At 44.9% G+C, this 18,017-nt stretch overlaps 1 protein-coding gene across 2 annotated transcripts in view; it reads right to left on the minus strand.

Annotated features, from left to right (window-relative positions):
* Nucleotides 1–15,815, minus strand: part of SLC24A3 (solute carrier family 24 member 3) — a 184,218-nt gene extending 168,403 nt beyond the window's left edge. For both annotated transcript variants that reach the window (XM_083624467.1, XM_083624466.1), the window contains exon 1: nt 15,526–15,815. In XM_083624467.1, the coding sequence (XP_083480593.1) occupies nt 15,526–15,664 (139 nt within the window). In that variant the 5' untranslated portion in view covers nt 15,665–15,815. The remainder of the gene's footprint in view (nt 1–15,525) is intronic.
* Between the last annotated feature and the right edge of the window lie 2,202 nt (nt 15,816–18,017).

Raw genomic sequence — 18,017 nt, forward strand, 5'->3', positions numbered from 1 at the left:
CACAAATTTGAATCCTACGCTGCCTCAAGCTTATGCCCTCCAGCAACTCTTGTGACCTGAATATAAGGGCATGGATTAAATTAACAAAGGACCCATATTACAGCTACAAGCTCTTTAACTTCTCCCTTGATACCTGGTGGTATGGCATGTTACAGATTTTTAAAACCTATTTATATAGCCCACAAATCCCAAACATATGTTTTTACATTTTTGCCGCCGTAATTTTGTGGTCTTCTAGCACTGCACTCCTACTCAAATAACACATTTAAATGTTAGGAAATCACTAGCAAGCTGTGAGCCACAGTTCCCAATGAAAGCATGCGGATTCCTTGCGTGCCATGTCCATCTCTGGCCCTACAATCCTCCTCGTCAACAGAAAACACAACTCTTCTATGATGCTACTTTTGAACAGGAATTCAGAACAACATATTGCCACTTCTATGTTACTATAATTCCTCCAGTTGTTTTAGAGGACTCTCAGCTACCTACCACATAGTTGGAGGAAACACTATTACTGTCATTATTATGGCTGTGGTTTTATGCTTGTGAATTGCAGAACTGTTTTTAGTCAGATAATGCTACATCCATTTTGAGTCAAATACCTGTCAGTGGTGACCTGAGAATCAATGATCACCATACAGCTTTTAGCATCCTGGCTGTGCACATTCCTGGCAGGATGTCCATGTTTTGGTGGTGGGGAAAGGAGCAGTTACTCCACCTAGTGCAGCAGAAAAGTTTTTTCTGTCACATGGGAACATTTTGCACTTCACAACCTGAAAGCATTGTAATACGAAGTTGTGACTGGCAGACAAAGGTGGGAGTCACATCTAAGGACAGACACCTAACTGGGGACCACTTCAAGCCAGCCCCAAAAGATAAAGGTGTAGCTGCCGAGATGCCTCCTGGTGCAACACAGCTGATGCCTCGAGGCTGCTGCAAAGAGACAGTTCAGCTCTAAGAGCTTCAGAGACACTCTGTGAGTGCACTGGGAAAGTCGTGTTTGACACCCGGCATCTGGACATGCATAAGCACACACGTGATCAGGTGCCCCAATTGTACACGGCCCGTGTAACACGGGTCCCAATTGCATGGAAGAGTTTGTGCACATTCAGAGTGTGTGCCAAATTGCAGTCCTGCTGAGATCAAGAAGGAAAAAGAACTTCCACAAATTTGTCCGCTGGTTCTTCATTTTAGGTCAAGCAAGCCAGAGCTCATCCCACCCTTGTGTCAATTAAGGTTTACATCTGCCACTCACAAGGCTCATTCCTGTGTGCATCATCATGACTAAAAAATCCATGAGTACATAATGTGTGATTGCGTTATAAATATGATTTGCTTCCCAGACATAAACACTACAATTCAAAAGTACATTGCTTGATATGGAAGCAGCCGATGTGAATAACTCACCCACACGCTGCATTTCCTTGTGCTCCATGTGGCCTATTAACCAGGGACAGTCCCTGTTTCCTGGTCCATGTCCCTATTTTGCCTTCTGGAGAGATGCTGGATTAGATGCATTAGAGTCTTTCCAACTTCAGCCTTCTTCTAAATCTCTGAATTCGTGGCACCTTGACTAACAACAAGTACAGAACCACCTTCCCACATTATAAATGTTGCTAACTGTATTAGAGTAGATGCTATTCTATGAGCATAAACCGGTCCACTGTGCAACTATGAATGAGAAGGGGTTAGGATGTTGTAACTCGCTGCCCTGAGATTACCAGTGTCTTTCTTCGGATAGAACACAAGCTTGTCCTTTCTTGTTCCTCTTTCCCCCTGGAAAGCCACTCCAGCCCCTCTCTTTCCCATCATCATCTCTGCGGATTCACCTACACTACAAGCCCCCTTGCAGTCTCTTTGATGCAGCTTTGCCGTGTCACGCTTAGATTGTAATAATCTGTCCATCTGCTCCTTGGGATATGGGATTCACAGTGACCATCATGTCCTTTCCAGTCTGCTTGCTTGATTGGCATAATCTTTATTGTGTCTCTTTCAGCTGCTCTGCAAGTGTGCGTTTCCTTTCAAGGATATCCATTGCATTTTGGGGGCAGATTTTTTTGGGCAGATTCCAATATAACACAAATTATTTTTCTCCCTCTGAGGGTGAGACACACACTGTCTACTTGCAGAGAAAATCACTCCAGCTGGCTGAAGTAAAAACATTTACTATATAATAAAACCCACGTAAACTATATTTAAATAGATCTTTAATTTAAAAAATCCTGCTGATCTGCAGCCACTAACTGCTTGCTGAGTAAGATGGTTCTGCAGGAACTACTTAACTGTGTCTTTATCAAATTTCAGAAGGAAGAAAGTTACAATTGGGGGGTATTGTTAGTAGCCCATCTCCACCTTACTCTTAGAAGGTCTGCAATTTAAGTCCCCCATGGATGAAGCTCCTGGCACAAAACATATGCACACTCACGCATGCAACACACCCCTTTCAAATTTGGCTGGAGCATTTTTGTTCAAAGTTGCATAAACAAAAGATGAAGAATGGAGAGGTTGTGATAGGGTATTGTTTTTGCAGCCTTTGCTCCCACTCTGCAAAATACATTGTCAGGTCATATCTATTTATGATCCACTTCCTAGGTTTCAAAAAAGTTTACAAGACATTTAAAGAGTTTACAAGACATTTAAAGAGTTGCTATTGACTTTTGTTTGTCCCCGTCCACTTGGTTTGCTGTCTTCACCATCTTTACTCTTTAGATAATGACTGTAAATTTTATGGTTGTGTCAGCTTAACCAAAGTAAAAGGTTGGGATTCAATAGTTGGTCTTGGAGCATCTCAATTTGTCAAGCTACATAAGTTGCAGGTGCCGGGAAACAGAGGCAGCCATCCAAGAGGCAGCTTTTAGCCCAACACAAGGCCAAGCCAATGCTGTAGTTTCCATGGCTGAAGGGCCAAGAGGTTGATGTAGGAACCACCAAGCAGGAAGACAAACAGGGAAGCAAGCAAAGAAACTATTTAGAAGTGCCAGAGACAGAGTAATGACTTGCTTCAAAGGGTCACAGAAGGAGTGCAGCCTTTATAGCAGGCAATGGCATTGGACTGGCTCATCTAACTTCCATGATCAGGAGGATTCTGGTATGCAATGTTTATATCCTAGCATGAGCAGCCTTCAATTCTTTCCTCCAGTTTTCGTGGGATGATTTTGTCATCTGAATTGTCAGAGGTAAGATTTCAACTGGACAGGAGCAGGGGGTTAGTGAACAGTTATCATCATTATTTATTATTTATTGAATTTATATACCACCCTCAGGGCAGTTCATGCCTCTCTCCATGACTAGCAAAATTAGAAGAAATGGTGCAAAATAAACAGGCATATTTGCTTGATTTCCTTCAGGTGTGCAGGAATGAGTGATAGAGCCCTTCCTTTGAATGTAGACAGTCCCACCTCCTGTTAAGAATCAACAGTTGCAGGACAAAGCAAGATTTCTGCTTGAGAGACTGGGAGGATCACTACCAGTCAGAGCGTCCAGCTTTTAAATTCTAATGTATGAAGAAATAAGCTTTTCTTTATGCCGGATTTGTGTCGTCTTGGTGCAGAAATATTGTTAATACTTTATTGTAGCATACAGATAACCTTTAGTGATGCTAGGAAGTAATATATACTTTATGAAGACATCATTTTTCATTGCAAATTCCTTTAAAATCTTGATGTGTGTCTGCTTTTTTAGCGAGCACATGTCACAGAACAGATACTAACAGCTGTGAGTGAAAATTCCTCCCAACTGAACCCAATTTGCTTGCTCTGTGCCCTAAAATGGAAATCTGTGCAATATCTCTCCGTTGCATCCCTGGTAATTAAAATTCACAACCTTACTGCATAAAAGGAATGTTATTCGATACGCTGACTAGAAGCACACAATCCCTATTCTGGAGTTATGCTGGTTTAGGGGCTTTAGGATTGGTGAGAGCCCCTCCGTGCCGGCAGAACACTAGATATGCCACCCCCATGATAGATATGCTGATAGCGCAGCCAGATATGCCAAGACAGCTGGACCACTGGTGAAAAAATGTTGACGGAATGGCCAAGATGGGAGTGGAGTTGTGGTCATATCCTATGCTCCGGGTGTGGGGAGCCTGTGGCCTGCCAGATGGAGGATTCGAACTCCCATCAGCTGCAGCTAGCATCAGGGATGATAGGAGCTGTTGTCCAAAAACATCTGGAGGGCCACAGGTCCCTGAACCTGCTATACTCCTTCACCCCATGCCACATTCCAGCCAACAGCAGACCTTGACTCCAGACCCAGACATGGTGCAATAAATTTTCGTCCCACCGACTTCAATTTGTTGTTGGCATCCATCTGTCACAAAACACTAAGGAGTGCACATCCCAGGGTGAAATCAAATTACTGTGTTAGCAGCACTGAAGTGACCCTCTCCAGGACACAAGCCGAGGCAGTGTGTATGGAGGTCTTGGGCAGCCTGGCTGATGTGGTCCAAAGGAAAGCAGAGCAAGACATTTGGCAGGAGCTGGGCTGCAGGAGTTGCCGGAAGGCACCCAACCATCTCAGGCAGTGGTGTCCAAACTTTTTTCAAAGAGGGCCAGATTTGATGAAGTGAAGGGCCGTGAGGGCCAACCAAAGTTGTTAACCTTTTTTAGAATTGAAGCTTTTTTTATGATTTTACCCCAACGTTGTTAAGCTATTTTTTTAGGGTTGAAGTTGTTGAGCTTTTTTTAGGGTTATAGTAATAATAATAAAAAATCTTTATTGAGACCCATAAAACAATTTCTGAACAAAATATAGTTAAGACAGCCAACCACAAAAGAGAGATAAACCCAGACAGTCATTTTATTTTGTCTCAAGCTTGATGATATTTGTTTCTTTTGACTTCCGAAAGAAACTTTGCCACGGCCAGTGTAATATCAGTAGACCAAAAGATCTTTAATATGAGAGGCTTCAGCTTTTTTAAGGATTGAAGTTGTTGAGGTTTTTTTTAGGATTTTACCCCAGGAAACTAACTGCCACAGGGGCTGGATTAAACCGACCGGGGGGCCGGATTACGCCCCCGAAACAGACTTTGGACATGCCTGATCTCAGGGACTCCACCCTGGATTTGTGCAGGGTTTACTCCTTAGCCTTCTGCTGAGGATACAATGCAGCAGAGGTTAAGGATCAGAGTTTTCCTTCTCCTAGGTTGGTTTGGCCAGCCAGTCAAAAGCCATGTATGGAGTGTTAGGGGAGGGGTAGTATCTCTGGTGAGGGGACACATTGTGCTCCTTCTGGGGTAGCTTGCCCACCTTTGGTCTCCACCCTGCACTCTGCTCTCCCCTGCATGCAACAGCGGCTGACATCAATAGGAGCACAAGGCCACTCTTGTGCTGAAGATCATCCTGCCACAACAAGATGATTAACTTGGGAAGACTCAACAGCAGCATCTTTGTAAAACTCAGGAAGTAAGAGGAGCAGTCCCTTCAGAACTAGAAAGGGTCATAGGACACTTTACAAAGCCAACTGATGGGACCAGGTCAAGTTTAGCCTAGAAAAAAGTATACCAACAGGCGGATAGGTGTCAGAACTTGGACCACATAACATAAAAGGGAAATTCCCACCATTGGGGCCAATTCCCTTGTTACAAACTTGGGTAAAAACTTGGTAACAATCAGGGGATATGAGGATGAAATATTTGAAGAATTTAAAAATAAGCCGAACACATTTTAATAAGACATCCTTAGTTTAGACAATTCTACTCATTAGAAAGTTGTTAGCCTCCCTCCCCCATTACTGCCTGTTGTTCACATGGAGTGCGACAAGAGCTCTAGTTACAGGGTGATCCTGAAGTCACTCCCAATACAACTGCTATTTTGAGTAGGTCAGTGTTTCTCAAATATTTTGAGTTTCTTGCCTTACTGCTGAACTTCTTCTGCCTCCGCCTAGCTGCCCAAACCCCACCAGCACCACCCGTTTGTTCGTTTGAGAACTGCTCAAGTGAACACCTTATGAATTTTCCTTACATTATCTTGGTTTTAGATGCAGCAGGCTGGTAGGCCAACTCTCCTATCTTAAAATCCTCTTGAAAGACCTGCTCCTTAGAAGCTAAGATTCAGCAAAGTACAAACACAAGGGTTCACCCAAAACTATCAAAACCTATACAGCACAGAGAATCAAAATACAAAACCTACACAAGCTAAGGTCAGAATTCTCACCTGCCTCTGCTTCATTCCTAAAACATCTTTTGACATCAAAATGGGGAAAACTACAGGGAGCCGGTACATGGAAAATCCACCTAGAGATCAGAGAGAGCATTGCCCTACATAGTTGGCGAAAGATCAGTGAATTTCTTCCTTATCTAGAAATGGCTTTGTAGTGTTGATGCACTCTGTTCCATGGCTTTCCCCAGAGATAGCTGCAATTCAGTAGTAGTAAAGTAAGTACCGTAACTAACAAAACAGAAAGCACTCTGCACATCTTTCATAAGGGAAGTCCTTTGCACAGATACAAGTGATCTATGTGTATTTATAACCATGCTTTTATCCCTGACTTTTCTAACCCTAGATTCTTCTCTTAGACTGGAAGGCTTGTACAATAACTTTGAGAGAGGGGAAAAACAATGTAGCAAAGAACATCAAAGAAGCCCAGCCAAAGATAAGCATTTTTATTTTATTTGTTTAAATGGGAAAAATTAAACAAGTACTTACATTTCTCCAACTAAATTCAATGAAATGTGGATGCATTTAACTTTGACTGGATCATTGCCTCAGTTTTCATAGAAAGATAGGGTGCACACAGGAAGACTAGTCTTTAACACATTTTTTACACAAAAATCCCAAAGTGAAGAGACATGAAATATGTGTTTTTCATATCTACATTCACATACACGACTTACATGCGATACTAATATGCTCACACTCCTGAAATATACAGACACAGCTGACCAACACTGGGATTGTGTTCCCTACTCCTTTCTCTGCTGCATTCTTTTCTACCAACAGCGCACTGCCTTATCCCTCGGCCTTGGGAACTACTGTGGAGTTTTAAAATCTTTTGAGCAACTGGAATGTACATAAACATTCCACAATGCCTTATGATCTGATGGGCATGGGCACCGACCCCAACTCAGCACTTTGTAAAGCTACCCAATTGAGCTGACCAGTTTGGAGGTTGCCAGATTCAGCTCAGAAGCCCAAGTCTATTTTGTTCCCCACATGTTTTGAAGTGTGACAGGATCACACTTCAAAACGACCTTGACAGATTAGAGAACTGGGCAAAAACAAACAAGATGAATTTTAACAGGGAGAAATGTAAAGTATTGCACTTGGGCAAAAAAAATGAGAGGCACAAATACAAGATGGGTGACACCTGGCTTGAGAGCAGTACATGTGAAAAGGATCTAGGAGTCTTGGTTGACCACAAACTTGACATGAGCCAACAGTGTGACGCGGCAGCTAAAAAAGCCAATGCAATTCTGGGCTGCATAAATAGGAGTATAGCATCTAGATCAAGGGAAGTAATGGTGCCACTGTATTCTGCTCTGGTCAGACCTCACCTGGAGTACTGTGTCCAGTTCTGGGCACCACAGTTCAAGAAGGACACTGACAAACTGGAACGTGTCCAGAGGAGGGCAACCAAAATGGTCAAAGGCCTGGAAATGATGCCTTATGAGGAACGGCTAAGGGAGCTGGGCATGTTTAGCCTGGAGAAGAGGAGGTTAAGGGGTGATATGATAGCCATGTTCAAATATATAAAAGGATGTCACATAGAGGAGGGAGAAAGGTTGTTTTCTGCTGCTCCAGAGAAGCGGACACGGAGCAATGGATCCAAACTACAAGAAAGAAGATTCCACCTAAACATTAGGAAGAACTTCCTGACAGTAAGAGCTGTTCGACAGTGGAATTTGCTGCCAAGGAGTGTGGTGGAGTCTCCTTCTTTGGAGGTCTTTAAGCAGAGGCTTGACAACCATATGTCAGGAGTGCTCTGATGGTGTTTCCTGCTTGGCAGGGGGTTGGACTTGATGGCCCTTGTGGTCTCTTCCAACTCTATGATTCTATGATTCTATGATTCTACCCAAAGAGGGCAAAATTTGAAGGCATAGTAGAATCCTTCAGAGATAAAGCCTGCCAGATTACAGGCAAACAGATTCAAGGGCATTTGTGCTGGATATCTGTAAAATATGGGTTTTCTTCTAAGAAGGAATTATCTATACTTTCTTTTCATAATTGGATTAAATTTGCTAGCAAGGTTACTAATTTCCAGCTGCAGTTTCTTGCAAGCACCCGGTTGGAGGTGGGTGCAAAAGAAATTGCTTTAAAATACAGTGGTACCTCGGGTTAAGAACTTATTTCGGTCTGGAGGTCTGTTCTTAACCTGAAACTGTTCTTAACCTGAAGCACCACTTTAGCTCATAGGGCCTCCCACTGCTGCTACGCCACCGCTGCACAATTTCTGTTGTCATCCTGAAGCAAAGTTCTTAACCCGAGGTACTATTTCTGGGTTAGCGGAGTCTGTAACCTGAAGAGTATGTAACCTGAAGCGTATGTAACCCAACGTACCACTGTACATAAGACTTTTATGAACCATGGTATCAGGAGAAATTTGTACACAGTCTGGGAGAAACACAAACATTTGTTGAAAAGAAAAGCACCCCATGGTTGTCACCAATTGAAACAATTACAATCAAAAGAATAAACATGGATAGACGGTGAGCGGTCTATAAAGATTTGTTTGACTTTTCAAGGAGTGAACCCAGATTGAAACTACTGGAAGAAGTAAGAAGCCAAGTTACTGATTGGATACAGTATCACCAATTACATGATATGTTTAAATTAGATAAGAAAAATAGCTTTTTCGACCAAAGCTCACAATTTGAAAAAGAGTTATTGATGAACAAGGAAAAATTATTGTCCAGAATCTATAAACTATTATTGGAACAGGAAACAAAAGATGAGTTGGTCAAAGCATCAATGACTCACTGGGTAATGGATATAGGATATAATATAAACTTAAACCTCTGGGAGAAACTTTAGAAGAATGATCTGAAATTTACTGCATGCTACACACTGAAAGAGAATTATATGAAAATGATCCATAGATAGTATTTAACTTAGATTAGATTGGTTAAGATGTATAATGTGGAATTGAACTTATGTTGGAAATGCAAAGAAATAGAAGGAACTTTTTTCCATATATGGTGGACATGCAAAAAAGTGAAAGTATATTGGGAAATGATATATAATGAGATGAACAAAAATATTTAAAACAACTCCCCCCCCCAAAAAAACAGAAGCATTTCTGTTAGGAATTGTTCTGATTAAGGTTCCCAGGAGTCAGAAGAACTTATTCACATATTCAACAACAGTTGCTCAGATTTTGTTAGCCCAAAAATGGAAAGTGAGAGAGGTCACTAGTAAGGAAGACTGGCAATTTAAGATGATAGAATATGCAGAATTAGCAGGTCTAACAAGTAGAATAACGAACAGATATTTAAAGAAGAATGGAATTTTTTTGTTGAGAATATTGAAAAAAATTGTGCACAGTTAAAAATGCTGGCAGTATATTCAACAGTATATTTTGAACTGATGTAAGATAGGGAAACTAAATTAGATAGATATATTAAAATATGCAGGAATGGTGGATAAATCAAATGAACCTTGGAAGGGGAGAGAGTGAAGTCAATGAACACATGGTATAATAAAAGATGTCTAATTTGAAATGTAAAATTTGAAAAATTAATAAAAATATTCCTTTAAAAAAGCAAAAGAAATTGCTTGATCTCCCCATGGGATTTGTGGGCAATTGGTCGGAAAACATCACAGTTGTATCTTTGGGTAAGAAACCTGCCACGCTGCAAAAAAATAAATCAAGGGGCTTTTGTGTTAGGCACCTTTAAAGTTGATTTTGAGGTGAGAAAAACTAGAAGGGGTTTATTTTCTAGGTAAAAAAAAAATTCCCACTGATCATAATCACAAAGGAGCTCTCTCGCCATCTCCTCAACCTGGCATCTCCCAGAAGCTTAGAGATATAAGTTTCATGCTCACAAATCTGCTCCATTCCCTGTGAAACACTGAGATTGGAGAGCAATGGCCCAGTCATTCCCTTCGATTACAAGACACACCTGTGAGCTACAACAGAGCTTTTCCTTCACATCCTATCTCCGCTTTGGTGTTTGCTCTCCTTTCCACTATCATTGCACCCTGGTGTTATGGCATTAGGGTAAAGCTTAAATGTTCAGCAGATGCTTCTCTGTAGCATTATTTTGATGCCTGGATCTCTTTGGGGTACCTTCTTTGTCTCACACCAACATTGTAGAGATGTTGCATCACCTTCTGACAAACTCAAAATATCTCTAAGGCCTCCTGCTTTGTCTTGAGATCTGGGGTTTGTCTGAATCTAACACATACCGCATAGTAACTGAGACACTCATTAGGGAAGACTCATTTCAATGAAATAAAGCTGGAGCTGTTATAATCAATAGCTATGGAGGTTTCAAAGACTGAAGCGCATGTTTACTTTATTTAGTTGAGTTTGATTTGGGATAGAATGGGCCAAATAAAATCTGCAAATGTGCATGTTCTTTGGTGTAAGTTGATACCTCATCAAGTCTCAATGGCAGTATAGTTAGTGTCTTAAAAGATTACATAAACTTTATTCTAAGTATTATTCCGAACCATATACTGGAAAACTCAGCAGTGGCCAGAGGACTGGAGAAGATCAGTCTACATCCCAATCCCAAAGAAGGGCAGTGCCAAAGAATGATCCAACTACCACACAATTGCGCTCATTTCACATGTTAGCAAGGTTATGCTTAAAATTCTACAAGGCAGGCTTAAGCAGCATGTGGACCGAGAACTCCCAGAATTGCAAGCTGGATTTCAAAGGGGCAGAGGAACCAGAGACCAAACTGCAAACATGCGCTGGATTATGGAGAAAGCTAGAGAGTTCCAGAAAAACATCTACTTCTGTTTCATTGACTACGCAAAAGCATTTGACTGTGTCGACCACAGCAAACTATGGCAAGTTCTTAAAGAAATAGGAGTGCCTGATCACCTCATCTGTCTCCTGAGAAATCCCTATGTGGGACAAGAAGCTACAGTTAGCACTGAATATGGAACAACTGATTGGTTCAAAATTGGGAAAGGAGTACGACAAGGCTGTATATTGTCTCCCTGCTTATTAAACTTATATGCAGAATTCATCATGTGAAAGGCTGCGCTGGATGAATCCCAAACCGGAATTAAGATTGTCGGAAGAAATATCAACAACCTCAGATATGCAGATGACACAACCTTGATGGCAGAAAGTGAGGAGGAATTAAAGAACCTTTTAATGAAGGTGAAAGAGGAGAGCGCAAAATATGGTCGGAAGTTCAACATCAAAGGGGGCCACTAGGTGGCGCATCGGAAGATGGCTGACAATAACATCTCTCCGACCCACACGAGGTAATTTGGAGGCTATGATGGGGGTAATTCGCCTCCTTAACCCCCCCAGGATTGTGGGGGGGACGGCCCTTGCCTGCTGTGCCCTATACCACCCCCGAATTTGTGGGGGTGGGGGCACTAGGCACAAAGCCCTCCTGTGGGATTCCGGCACTCCTGGACGCCGTCCCTGATTCGCGCCGCTAGTTGCAAGCATCTTCAAAAGAAACAATTTGGACGAGATAAATTGCACATGCTTCAAGGAAAAAGGGGAGTAAAGACTGCTGACAGAAGAGATCTCTGATAACAAGACAAGAATAAAATATGAGAAGATACGTCAAGATACGGTATGACAAATGACTGAGGGGGGAGGGGGGGGAAAAACCTGCCTTCCTTTTTCTTATGTGACTTAACAAGAATCCCCTCCCCTAATGAGTCAGAAACTAAGGACTTAAGCTGTGGATTTAAGGCTGTGTGGAGATAAACTTTCGAACCAAAGCAATGTTTCAAGATGAAGCTGGAAAGCTAAGAGTTTTGGAATGACGCAGTTAAAAATGCCGTCGCCATTTTGGGAGGCATTGTTGGAGCTCTTGGGTCTGGGATGAGAAAGAGAGAAATAGAGTTGTTTACATATCGTGGATCAACTCCTCGGTGGGACTTAAGAGCGACAAATGCCAAATTCATGATGGAAAGAGCGATGCTATCTACGAAGGAGATATATGGAAACCATCTGGACTTAGTGGAGGAACGGGAAATCCACACAGGATTATTATTTTGCCTATCGGCTTAAGGAGACTAACAGAAGAGATCGTAAAGAAAAAATAGAAATTATATGAACAAGATATGATGTGGAAACACCAAGATAAGACTGGATAGAATTATGAACTTTGTATGGACTGATTGGGACTGATTTGGACATTAACGCAGTAATAAGAAGATGATTTGAATCCCCCTTTGGATCTTAAAGTATGGGTTCCCCCAACAAAATTTAAAAATTTGGCTTTGTAATTTGGAATTATGTGATGTGATTTAATTTGATGTGATTGGCCAGTTAATAAAAATTATTTTTTAAAAAAAGGAAGTTCAACATAAAAAAAACTATGATCATGGCCACTGGTCCCATCACCTCCCGGCAAACAGAAGGATAAGAAATGGAGGAAGTGAGAGATTTTACTTTCTTGGGTTCCATGATCACTGCAGATGGTGACAGCAGTCACGAAATTAAAAGACGCCTGCTTCCTGGGAGAAAAGCAATGACAAACCTAGAAAGCATCTTAAAAAGCACAGACATCACCTTGCTGACAAAGGTCCATATTGTTAAAGCTATGGTTTTTCCATTAGTGATGTATGGAAGTGAGAGCTGGACCATAAAGAAGGCTGATCGCCGAAGAACTGATGCTTTTGAATTATGGTGCTGGAGGAGACTCTTGAGAGTCCCATGGACTGCAAGAAGATCAAAGTTATCCATTCTGAAGGAAATCAGCCCTGAGTGCTCACTGGAAGGACAGATCCTGAAGCTGAGGCTCCAATACTTTGACCACCTCATGAGAAGAGAAGACTCCCTGGAAAAGACCCTGATGTTGGGAAAGATGGAGGGCACAAGGAGAAGGGGACAACAAGACATAGACAGAAACATCATCTGTGCTTGCAGAATGCAAGCTTCGTTTCCTGGTAATTTCAAGGGTTTTCAGATGGCACATGTAGTCTACCTGCTATGTTCAAGGACCAAACGAAAGGGGTTGGGGCTCTGTGGGCTAGCCCTCCCTCCACCACACATGGCAGCCATACCCCCAAATCTGCCAATCTGATGAATGTGAGAAGGGGCTCTATGTGGCCACCAGGCACGTCAGCATCAGAAAGAAGGACTAACTCACATGCCCCCCTTGCATGTTTCTTGCATGCACAGGGGTATATGAACCTTCCTTGTACAAATAACCCTTTTATAAATCAATATGGAGTGTATACAGTACTCTATTGTATCACTGCAGCTATTATTTGTGCAGTTGTAGATTAGCCTTACACATCCTAATTTTCAATGCAAGTATGGATTACTTGCCAGGATTTGGCAGATAGCATGTTCATGTTCAATACATTTTGTGGTTGTGACTGGAAAGAAGAATCAAAAGGTGTCTGAAATTAAGCATGGGTCCCTCAGCCATCAAAGTGATTGCATATCTACTTTAAAAAAAAAATCCTCTTAACATATTCCCAGCATTGCTTGATAGTATCCTACTGCAACATGAAGATATTAAACTGTCAGTCAGTTCACTTTCCCAAAGCCAAACATTTCATTATCTTCCTACAAAAATCCAGAACTGTGCACTGAGTCAGTGACTCTCATTGTATTGAAGAAATAGACAATAGCTGAAGCCAGAGGGATTTTCCTTTGCACAAAGGTAGGTGGTACATTGCAAAAAGCCTTTCCCTTCACAAAATCCAACAGAGGAGATTACAAAAGAAATCTAACGAACAGCCTTTCCACTAGAGTTATGCAACTGTAGCTAAAGAGTAACATTTGCAACTCCAGAAAATGTCCAGCTCCTGCCACAACACAGAACTGTAACCCACATTCACCAATGGAGACCGGCTCTGAAAAGTGGCCCCCTGAAACTGACAGGTTGTCAGTTATAGAGGAGAAAAGTTTGCTTCCATTAACTGCAGACTGTGGGGTGGACTCTCTTTCACCTTTTGCAGGGAGGCAGTGACACCCTTGAACAGACAGGTGTCTGGAGGCGGGTTTGGGATGGATGAAGGTGAATATGCTGAAGCCTAATCTAGGCAGAGGTGCTATGGGCAGGGAAACTGGCTCATCTGGATGAAGAGGTGTCACTGGCTCTGGAGGGGAATCCACCCCATCTGAAGGACCACATTTGCGGGGGGAGGGGTTACTTCTGGATTCGAGACCTGTGCAGGCAGCATTCAGGAGTGACTTTTGCCATCTTAGGCTGGAGTGTGGACACAGCTGTAGTCATGCACCCAGGCTAGCTGTGGATGTAATGCACTTTACAACGGGCCAGCTTTAAAGACGATCCAGAAATCTCAGCTGGTGCAAATGCATCCCTTCGTGTGCTTGTTGGGACCAGGTGATTAGAACATATTATGCCTATTCTATGCCAGCTGCACTTCTCACCAGCGCATTTCTGGCCCCAGTTCAGAGTGCTGGTTTTAAGGCCTTGAATAGTTTGGGGCCAGGTACCCCGAAGGATCCACCAGTGCCCACATTGTTTGCGCTTTAAGACCGGCATTGGAGGCCCTTTTAATTTGCCCACCTTTGAACTCTGTTAGACTGGCAAGCACTGGGGGCCCCCCAGGTAGGAATGGGAAAGATCCCTGCCTGGAGAGCCGCCTCCCTCAGTGCCAACAGTGCTCAGCTAGATGGATTGTTTGGCTGCCTCTGTACAAGGCAGCTTTGCTTCCCCAGATATATTTGTAGCTGCCTTAAAAACATGTATCAAATCACATACCTGGGCCCTTGTTTGAATGGGGGTATATGCAGGCTGGCCGCTGTCCAACACAGCCTTAGGTGGGCTTAATAAGGCCACTGAAACTACTGTGATCCCAGCCAAATCCTGCCTTTTCTGTACACTACTTTTCACATTTAGCTAGTGAGAAGGTAGACTTGGCGGGATACTTGGCTCAAGATATTTCAATTCAGGTGGAAACCCCAATGGAGACTCGCCTCCCACCGAGCATCATCCACATGGGGCGCAGGCCAGGGGGCAAGGAATGGGGGCTGCTGCACTCCTGCCCCCCACTGCAATGGGGCTTCCGCAGGGAGGCTTTTGCCCTACATGGGTCCGATCTGCCCCAAATCTGTCCCCCTGAGATTGCCACCTCGCCTCTTGGACGGCGGGGTCGTGTTTCCCTCTGTCCAGCCCCACAGAGAAGGCTGTCCCTGGCTGGCCCAGGCAGAAGCCGTGGGGCAGAGGACTCCGCTCCCAGCACGCGGGGAATGGAGGCGCCGGGAAACTTAAGGCGCCGCCGGAAGGGGACCGCCGCTCGCTCTCCGGCGGAAGGACGAATCCGGGCAGGAGCCCCGCGCCCCGCGAGGGAGGCAAGCGAGGGGCTCCCCGAGGACGGGGCCAGATGGGGGCGTCTCTCGAGGGGGAGCCTCTCGCCGGCCCGCGCTCCCCGGCCCGCCCGGCCCCCCGCGCCCCCCACTCACCGGCCGCGACGTCCGGGCGCGCCGCCCGCTGGCCCGCCAGCAGCAGCAGCAGCAGGAGCAGCGAGGCCAGGAGCCCCAGCTGGCCGGCCAGCCGCTCCCTCCTCCGCCGGCGAGCGGGGCTCTTGCTCGGCAGCAGCATCTCGGCCCGACCCGCAGCGCCGGCCAGGAGCGCCAGCCCACAAGCGCCGCCGCTGCCTGCCTGCCTGCCTGCCTGCCTGCCGGGAGCGAGCAGCAGTGCCGCCTCGCCTCGGCGCCGCCTCCCCGCGCCGCTGCCGGGAGGAGAGCGCCAGGCGGCGGGGGCGAGGCGCTGCGCCCTGGGCAGGGCTCCTCCGCGGCGGCGGCGGCGGCGGGGGCGAGCGCTCGGCCGGCCCGGCAGCCCAACCGAGAGACGGGGGTCGCGGAAGGGGGGCTCGCCCGTCGCTCCGCCTCCGCGGCGTCTTGCGAGCGCGGCCTCCGCCGCAGCTTCGGGCGGAGAGCTTAGCGCTGGTCTCCTTCCCTCCTGGAAGATGGAGCGGCGCCGGGCAGAGCTTGGGGACCCCAAGTGCCGGCAGCCAGAATGTGTCCCCCGCGCGCCCCGGCTTGGATTTCGGACCGAGACGGGAGGCTTTCCCCTCGCAGCCCCGCTACACGCCTCGGTTGCTCGCCATTTGGGGGCGGCGGGCGGCTGAACGTGTGAACGCTCGGACGACCAGTGTTCGGGAAAGGGAAGCGGGCAGTGGAGATCCAAGAATTCTGTCCGTGGTGTTAGGTCAGGGTTGGCTCGTTCACGCCCCGCCTGATGTTGCTGTCATCAGCTGCACGTGTGAACCAGTCCGGAGAGAGCCCCGGTGACCCCCTCTCCGCTAAACAGGTGTGGTAAAGGTGGCAAAGCTGAGCCCTTAAAACATTTCATTTTATGAATTCTGCATTGGCCATTGGGGGAAAAACCCCGAGAGCGAGCGATTTTTTACAAGGTAAGATTTCCTTCACCCCAGAGCAGGGCTGGTACAACTGGCACAAGCAGATCCAAGAGATGTGTCTGTTCTTTGAGGAATATTACATGAAACAGCGGGGGATGTTGGTGGGGGTGTAAATGACGGGGAGCACAGGCTCAGGGCACAGATTTGCATACAATTTGCATCAACATGGCTGGAGGGTGGGAGTCTCGCTAGCACTGCACCCAGGCAGTATTTATAAATATGTATAAATATTATATTATTATTATTATTATTATTATTATTATTATTATTATTATTTATATACTGCCCTTTACCCGGGGTCTCAGGGCGATTCACAGACTAAAATCAAGATATAAAAATATTTTTAGCAATCTATTAAAACAGAGCAGGAAGGGTCAAGAACAAAAGACCCAGGACCTGGGCAGCCCCTAACATTACCCGTGAAACAGGCAGGGGATCTAAGTGGTATGGCTGGATTGCCTTGCAGTGGCAAAGAGGATGTGGGGTGTCAACTCTCACAGAGCTGACAGTTGCTCCTTAGCATCCTCCATGCTGTCCCAGGGGGTCCTGCAGCTGCAGTCACGTGGTGCAGCAGGTTCATGGAGCAACCTAATGGCTCGGACCAGCCTGTCTCCACAGGGAGGACATGGGTTTTCCTCTTGGAAAAATAGGGTGGATAAGGAAGCCTCAGACACAAAGATGGAATACTGACACCTTGAAACTGGATTTTGATATGAATAAAACATCAGAAATTATCAATATGGATTCATTGACATCAGCAACTTAAGTAGAGGATGATGATGGTGATGATGATTCTGATTCCCCACCCACCTGGCTGGGTTTACCTAGCAACTCTGGGCAGCTTACAGAATATATAAAACATAATAAAGCATCAAACATTAAAGCTTTCCTAAACAGGGCTGCTTCCAAAAGTCAGATAGTTGTTTATTTCCTTGACATCTGATGGGAGGGCGTCCCACAGGGTGGGCTACCGCTACCCTCTGCCTGGTTCCCTGTAACCTCGCTTCTCACAGGGAGGGAACCGCCAGAAGGTCATCGGAGGAGGACCTTAGTGTCTAGGCTGAGTGATGGGGTGAAGACGCTCCTTCAGGTATACTGGGCTGAGACTGTTTGGGGCTTTAAACTTAAAGATCAGCACCAACACTTTGAATTGCCACCTCGCCTCTCAGAAACACACTGAGAAGGCAGTAAATCAAAGTTGTTGTTTGTTATAGTTTCCTTTTTCTTCAAAGTTTTTCTAAACACATTCCCCCAATGTGTTTCAAGCAGCATTTCTTCCTCAGGGATCCGCCACAATTTAAAAAGACACCATAGTAAGCAGTGCTTGCCAACAGATGGTTAAAGCCTGTCTTTAAAATATTCAGCATAACATCTATATTCATAGAAGCTTTTTATAGCCCTCTTGCTATTTAAATATTAACAATCCAAGAGATTATATTCAGAACCCACTGTCAGTGGTAGAAAATCATCATCTAAGGCATGGGTCAGCAACCCTTTGAAGCTGTGGCCCAGTCCACCGTCCCTCAAACCATG

Source organism: Podarcis filfolensis (assembly GCF_964270895.1).
Source record: "Podarcis filfolensis genome assembly, chromosome: 7".
NCBI lineage: Eukaryota > Metazoa > Chordata > Lepidosauria > Squamata > Lacertidae > Podarcis > Podarcis filfolensis.